The sequence below is a fragment of the Chinchilla lanigera genome, unplaced genomic scaffold, assembly GCF_000276665.1.
Source record: "Chinchilla lanigera isolate Chin_1 unplaced genomic scaffold, ChiLan1.0 scaffold00014, whole genome shotgun sequence".
Lineage (NCBI taxonomy): Eukaryota > Metazoa > Chordata > Mammalia > Rodentia > Chinchillidae > Chinchilla > Chinchilla lanigera.
Genome location: NW_004955415.1, coordinates 5,744,839 through 5,752,941, shown reverse-complemented (window position 1 = coordinate 5,752,941; position 8,103 = coordinate 5,744,839). Strand labels below are relative to the sequence as shown.

At 40.3% G+C, this 8,103-nt stretch overlaps 1 protein-coding gene across 1 annotated transcript in view; it reads right to left on the bottom strand.

Moving 5' to 3' along the window:
* Window positions 1-7,886, bottom strand: part of Htr4 (5-hydroxytryptamine (serotonin) receptor 4, G protein-coupled) — a 57,354-nt gene extending 49,468 nt beyond the window's left edge. The window contains exons 1-3 of the mRNA XM_013512121.1: window positions 7,825-7,886; window positions 4,649-4,774; window positions 3,135-3,335 (exon numbers count right to left, since the gene is read on the bottom strand). Of these exons, the coding sequence (XP_013367575.1) occupies window positions 3,135-3,335; window positions 4,649-4,774; window positions 7,825-7,886 (389 nt within the window). The remainder of the gene's footprint in view (window positions 1-3,134; window positions 3,336-4,648; window positions 4,775-7,824) is intronic.
* Between the last annotated feature and the right edge of the window lie 217 nt (window positions 7,887-8,103).

Below are 8,103 nucleotides of genomic sequence, written 5' to 3'. Positions count from 1 at the left end.
AAAAAAAAAAAAAAATCTCTAAGAAAGGCAGGTTCCTTGGCAACCCACTCAGGTCCCCTTCTGCCCCTCTCTTGGACAGAAGCTTTCTTTCCCTCAATAAATCTATTCCACTCTTAACCTCCATTGTTCCTAAAATTCATTCTTTGATTTTGGAGAACAGGAACTCGTCCCAGATATCCTTCACATTGGGAGTTTCTTTCCTCATCATTACATACGGTATTGGAGTTTTGATGTCCACTATCTGAGAAGGAAACAAATTTTAGTAGCATTGCTCACAAAATGAATGTTCTCATCACTCCATTTGTTCAATAGCATTTGTCAAACATCTACATATTTACATAGTTACTGGCTAGCTGTCAATATTCCCATTATAAAGGCAAAGTCTATGATGGCAAGGATTATCTTGTTCTTGTTCATAACTGTGAGTTTTCTCCCCACTGGGAAGGAAAAGTCCTTTAAGATTACAGAATTGATCTGAATTACAACTGCACTGAATTTCCCATGAAGAATAATGGGTTTGATGGAGTCAGAGAGGACTTCTTCAAGGAAGACAGAACTGAGTTAAAATCTGCAAGACACACAGGAGTTTTCCAGCCAGAGGGAGAAGCCAAGACCCTGACTTAGCACACTGGTAAAAGAGAAAGGAGGCCAAGGTTCCTGGAACCTAGAAGTGAGGCTGGGAAACACAGTGAAATGAAATGGGGAAGACAGACAGGAAAAAGATGGTGAAAAGTCCTACAGACCAAAAGGTTTGGTCTTGATCCTCAATGCAATGAACAGCCAGTTAGGGCTTTCCAGCAAAGAACAGCAGGCTTAGAGTTGCATTTGTAAAAGATGACCATTTGATCTGGCAAGTGGCAACAGACTGAAGAGGAATTAATTTGTACAATCACAAAAATTTGTGATTTGTAAAATCACAAAAATTTGTGATTTGTAAAATCACAAAGGGAAATTTTGTGGATGCCACAATGATTTATGCAGCTGAAAATATTGGTTTGGACCAGGATGATAGAGATAGGGTGAAATAGATTAGGGTCTTTTTAGGAAGGAAAATCAGTAAGACTTAACATTAGTTCAATGCCAGAGACAAATAAAGAACACATTAAGAATAACCACCTGGTTTCCAGAGGATGCAGCTGATGGACCAGCCATTCACTGAGGAACTCAAAGTCTGGTATGGAAGATCACAAGTTGCATGGATGATCCAAAGGCATTGAAACTAAGGACATCCACTAATATGAGCGCTGTCCAAGGTGGGCCAGTGCTAAGCCCTAAACGGATTATCAAACTGCAATCCTATAACTGTTTTCTTTTCCATCATTTTACAGACAAGAAAACTGAGACTCAGAGAAGCTTATTAACTTACTACCACTCTCAGAGCTGAAATTTAAACTTAAACGTCTCCAATTCGAATGCAGATACATTTAATGACCAATCCGTGCTGCTTTGTGACACCTCTGGCCTATTCAGGGAAAATTTCATGGCTTTATTTTGTTATCCTTTTTTTTCCTCTTTAAAAAAATATTTTTTTAAAAAGTGAACCTAAATAAGGAACTCGGAAATCAAATATTCCTAGAAAACCTCCAGACCTTCTCAGATTTTGCCAGATGATGGTTCCATATTTTCTGCTATTCTTTCCTTTGTACCTGGTTTATTTTCTTCCCCTTGCTTTTGCCCAAACCTCAGTAACCTGCAGCTTCCTATTTTCCCAGTATTATCTTCTGCAAGTTCCTGTAATACTTTCAGTTTCACTATTCTTTTTAGCAATGGTCATGTGAAGGTTACCCTTTAAGATTTCAATGTAATTTCTACTTCCTCATAGAATAGTCTTTCTTGCCTGGCAAGCACGAGCTCCTGAGTTTGATTCCTGGTTCCAAAAAAAAGTCTTTCAGAGAAAAAGTGAGATTGTTGTAAACAAGCTAAAAAATACAACTTTCAAACTACGTCATGTGGTAGATCCAACTAGTGGCTAATAGTTTGGTTTTACCATTGCTTTTATCTCTAGCTATACAGTAAAGTATCCTTATACATGCATGTGACTAGGGCACATTTGACTCTATGTTCTTGCCAGAGTAAAAAAAGAAAGTGCAATTTATACAAAGCAGACCACATCCTATAATTCCAATCCATGAGAGAGGAGATGTTCTCACAGCTGCTTTTAGTCCTCAAGGACCTCCTCCAGTATAAAATATTCTCCAAGAAGACTATAATTTTATTGTTTAAATGTAAATATATTAGATATACTACAGTCTTTAATGTCTCTCAATGATATTTCCTAATCCTCAATGAAGGAAATAATAATCTATACCAAGACTGGAGAAAACTAACATTTGGGGGACTGCTTCAGAGACAGCGTCTGGTACTTCTGGCTGTGTGCAGTTTGTGCCTTACACACTTCCTTTTGTGAACTAACTCCTAAGATATGACCATACTCACAGTCGCATATTCCTGGAATCATCTCACTTTTAATTTGCAGTCTGCTTTTACTATTCAATACAAATAGCATGAACTGGGAAATGGAAAGCATTGATACACATGGTAATAATACATCATTAATAAATGAGGCAGAGATGGAAATCACTAGGCCTCCTGAAGTCAAATATGAATAAACAGAACAAAATTGTGCAACAGAGAGAAAAATGCTAAACCTGGGTCCAAAAACCAAGCAATGCTTGGAGATTTTATTATCATTGGTAACTTTCTGGAAAAGAATCTCTAAAATCAAATGCCCACACCTGGACATTATTGCTCAGACATATTTTAGATAAAGGTTAGGCACCATTTTTCAGTACCTGTCCTGCTGCTTAACAGGCCAAAGCTGACTCTTGCCACTTAGCTTCCTTAGAATTTTGTTATGCCATCAGTACAAAATTTAGAGCTCTATTGTAAACACAATTGCTGGTACTTATCATTATCTAGACCATAAGTTTCTTTCTGGCACATTCTAGGTCTCACTAATCTCTAGACCTTAGGGAAAAGGGAGCCCTCTGCAAAGGCTGAGGGCCAAGTGAATAGATAAATTACCAAATTTGCCTCTCTGAGATTCGTTTCTTATAATGAAAGACACTCCGCAGTATCTATCAGGTTATTGCCTCCAGCTCGGAGCTTCCCTGTGCACATTGTTCTGTCCTTACCTATCCAGGGAAATGCAGCACAGGTGAAAAATTGATGCTGTTGTGAGCAGGACGTCTAGAGATGTCCGGACAAGGCAAAACATCTCCCCATAAATCCAGATGTCTTGAACCAGCTCAATAGCTCCAAAAGGCATCACCAGCACCGAAACCAGCAGGTCAGCAAAGGCAAGAGATACAATGAAATAATTGGTCTTTATTTTCCTGTGAGTGAAAATATATAAGGGAGCAGGAAGGAGGAGGGACAAGGGGAGAAGAGAGGAAAAAAAGAACAAGAGAAGAAATGGGAAGAGAGGCAAAGAAATAAGGAAAGGAGAGAGAGAGGAAAGGGGAAGAAAAGTGATACATTTAGCATGGTATGTGAGTTTCATTTTCCCCTTCTGTAGCAAGGCTGAGAAGACATCCAGTAGTTGGACCAGTTCTGACCTCTTCACTATGTACCAAAAGCCCCTCTGCCTTCCAGTGGGGCACTCTGACCTGCCCTGAGTCCCCGTGCACCTCGCTCCCTCCCGAGGATCTTTCACACCAGTGCTCTCTTCCTACACTGGCCTCATCATTTCCCACCCTTGTTTCAGTCCTAGGCTGGCCTCTTTGGAAGAGTCACCTTCCAACATTTTATACCCATAGACCAGCTACTGTGCGCCACACCTGTGGGACACTGGTCAGAATTGTGCTTTTCTGCTTCATTTGCATCCTTACTGCACCGCTGCTTGTCGTCTGGAGTGAGAACTGGCACAGTGCACCTTCTTTTATAGCTCAGTGGCTCTCAGTCCAGGCTGATACTAGAATCACTTGGTTTGTGTAATAAATATTAGTGCCTCAGATTTCATCCCAGATTGGTTGGCTTAGGAAACTTGGGTTATTTGCATCCCCTTGAGAACAGCAGCACCTTTAACACAGGATATGGGTTGGGAATGTAACTCAGGGGTAGAGTGTTTGCCTACCACAGGTGAGGCCGTGGGTGCAATTTCCAACAGTGCCAAAGTCAAGCAAACAAGCACAGGTTGCCCAGTTAAATTTGTATTTAACAGTGAATAAGGATGTCCACAACATTGCCTGGCACATACTGATACCTCACAGTAGTACTTTTTAGAAGCACTTGAGATGATTCTAGTTGCAGCCAGGATTGAGAGCGATGAAAAATAAAAGGTAGAAGATTCAGGTTTAATTCTGTATCAGTCACTAGTCAGTCACCCTGCTCTTGAACCAAGGATATGACGTGGAGCTTAGAGATTAGAGGTGCTCTCAATAATCGCATATAGAGTGATCTCTACTTAAATAAACCAAATGGGACTTGGGAAAAAAGACAGGGCAGAAATAAACAGAAGTGCTTATACTGGCCTTGTCAGTTGTAGGATTACCTGTGATCACTTCACCCTGCCTCTATTTTTCAAAAACAATTCCCCTCAATATTTCCCTCCTAACTAACAATTACAAGGTTAATATGCAGACCTGACTCTCCCAGGGAGGCCCAGAGCTCTACCTCCACTTCCTAAAGGGTTCCCCCTATTGCTCACCTGAGCTGCCTATCCCTGCACACAGCCACCATCACCAGCAGGTTGCCCAGGATGGCCATCAGGATGACCGCCGAGAGAAACATGAGTAGCACGACCTTCTCCACTGACCCAAAGCCCTCCTTGGAACTGGAAGACACAGGTACACAAAACCACAGAGAATTTAAGAAGACTCCAGAATGTGGGAAAGAGAATTCATCTTATCTTTCTTCATGCGGAGGAAGGTAAACTTCCACATTGACAACTCTAACACAGGTCATGTACCTAATATATTCCATGGTCTGGAATACCTTTCACTTGACTAGCTTTTCTGGTTAACTCATATATCATGAGAACAGGAGGCTTAGAGGGGCGAATTCACTAGCCCGAGGTATTCTCTGTCAGAGAATGTACTCAGCAATGTATTTGTTTGATTCTTGTTTTGTGTACAACTAGATTGTATGCTCCACGAGGTAAGGATCTCTGCTCTTTCACTGCTGTATATTCAATGTGTCACTCACATTTACTGGATGAAAGAACGATGGTATTGGATGAATCACTGACCGTACTATCATCAGGGTCTTCTGGAATATAGGGACTCTCTTGTTTTCAGTATCTCATTGCAGCCCATGCAGAAGCTACTGTTTACAGGGAGGCTGCCCCAGGAGCGATGATACTTGAAGTTTGCTCTTGGATCTCTTCTATAACTTCACCTAGAAAAATTGATCCTAGATTCTGTGATGCCCACAGAAGAGAGAGCAGCCAATCAATAAGCTCAGAGACTTCTTCTACTGCCTTGGGTCACCCCATGTTTGGTGCCCAACATGTATTACCATTTTCAGTTTAAATTTATGTTCACTTTCAGCATCTTTCTTGATTCTACAAATGCTTCCTCCCTAGTGTAAGCTCACAATTTTGTTTTACTAACTCGAAGTAAGTGAAAGCATAGTATCTGTAGGCTCTTCAGAAGTCACATGAAAAATTTTATCTTTTATAGAGTTACAAAATGCTTTTTGAAATGACATTTTAAGGGATCTTAAGACCCATGGACTCAAATCCTACATGTCAATGGGGAAAAATGGCTTAACTGAATTGTCAGAACATGTTAAGGGTTGGTCTAGAAAGGGCTGCTTGTTCTATGAGTCTATCACTGGAACACAGGGCCCCAAGAATTAAAAATTACCTGTTTTTCCTGAGTGCCATTGAAAAATCAAGATGGGCACTGACCCACAATTGCATAAGCCTGCCAGGTCCAGGCATTGACCTAGTACAAAATTTCATCCACTAGGTAGGCACAGAAGACCAAGTTCCAATTGGAATCAGGAACCAGCCTTACTGTAGTTGTAGAAGAAAACAGTTCCTCCACTCCGCTGACAAATGTTTCTATAGATTTATTGATTGAAACTTTTAGAGCTGGGATTCAGATAAAAGGAAAAGATATGTCCATCTAAATCACCTTTCCACACTTAAGTCCCAACTATCAATAGTACAAACGCTGGACAGGGAACACTTGATCCGATGTGGAAAAAGAGTTAAGCAGCGTGATATGCCTGCTGATTTAAGGCCATGTTAGCTAGGGTGAAGTGTCTACAGAAGAGGCGACAGTGGTTCTTTTCTTTGGACTTCTTAAAGGCACTGACTCAGAGCTTTCTGAAATGTGTTTGCTCCTCAGGGCTCTGTATTTGATATGTATTTCTTCCTGGACTGCTCCTTGAGTGATTGTCTACTTCTTGTCATTCAGGTCTCAGATTAAATTCAACCCTCATTTAATGTGCCACAGACAACAAACATTTTTCATTTTCTTTCAAGCATTTATTGTTATCTCAAATGACTTCTGTTATTGATTATGTCTGTGTGTCACCCTACAGTCTGATCTGGTTAGCTTTTCCCCCACAATTGCAACTGCTCAACACAATGTCTAGACTGTAGCATGTACAATCTATACACATACATAATTGGAGTAAGAACTCAATTATTTGCTAGTTAGGTGAAAGACATATTATGTTTACAATGATGAGGTTTATTCTTCAATGGTTTTGAAAATTAATTGAAAGTATAGAAGAGATTTTACCTGTAGAAATAAAGTCCCAAGGCTAGAACAAAAGCTATTTTTGACTATCTAAAAGGGACATAATTTGAACTAAGAATCGATTTACACATTCATTCATTCATTCAACAGTATTTTCTAAGTGCGGCACCTACTCTATGTTAGGCATTGTATGTGCTAGGGAAACAGCAATAAGCAAAGCAGAGAGCAGACAATGAACAGACACACAAGAAAATATGCGCTGTCAGATGATAAGTACATTCTATGGCAAAAGAATCCAGAAGTGTAAAGAGGCTGGGACTGCCAGTGGGGGACAGAGGGTGACTGCTGTGTAGTGGTTGTCAGAGAAGGCTTAGTAGCAAGGCCGTCACACTGTAAGGTGCACAGATTGCATGATGAAGCGGGTCCAGGAGAAGGCTTTAGGAGGTGGCTTCCAACCCCAGATACACACTGCAGTCTCTCCAGAAGCTGGAAAAAGGGCTGACAATGGGTTGCAACCTCAGAGACATTGATTTACTGCAATTGGTCTTGTTTGCAGACTGAATAGCAGAAGTTTTTAAAGCTCTCAAGTGAATCTGGTGTGCAACTGAGGTCAAAAATCACTGGTAGAGGGAGGAAAGATTTAGTAATGGATATCAGGATCCTTTTAACAACTAAAGGCAATCTGCAACAGCTCTTTGGTGTTTGCAGAGCTCCTTGGCACAGAAATGTTTACGAATAACTAAATCCAATGAGATACTACTTTATACTCATCAGGATGGCTATAATAAAAACAAAACACAAAATAAAACAGAAACTAGCAACCTTTGGCAAGAATGTGGGGGAGAGTGGACTCAGTTCCATTGCTGGTGGAAATAGAGAAAGGTGCAACTACTGTAAAAACAACTGGTGAGGCCCTGGGTTTGATTCCCAGCAACCTCCACCACCACCACCAAAAGAAAGGTGAGAATAGAATGGCCATGCGATCCAGCAATTAACCGTAGATCTATAGCCAAAAAATGAAGAAAAAATGGAGAGCAAGGATACAAATAAATACCTATATACAATGTTCACAGCAGCATTATTCATAAGAGACCAAAGAAGGAAACCTCAGCTCCCATTAACAGATAAGTAAAAAAGTAGAGTGTGGTATATACATGCTATTAATTCTTACCTTGCCATAAAACAGAACGAAGGTTTGATGCATTTTGTAACAAGGATGTACCCTGAAAACATTATGTTAAGTGAAATAAACCAGGCACAAAAGAACGGGTATTATGATCCCACTTATTTGAGAATCCAGTAATAAGGGCAATTCATAGGGAAAGAAAATAAGTTCATAGCTCGCAGGACTTGGGGAGAAAAGAGAACAGGGTATTATTATTCAATAGTATAGAGTTTCTGTTTTGGATGATGGAAAAATTCTGGAAATAGGTAGAGGTAATAATAGTTT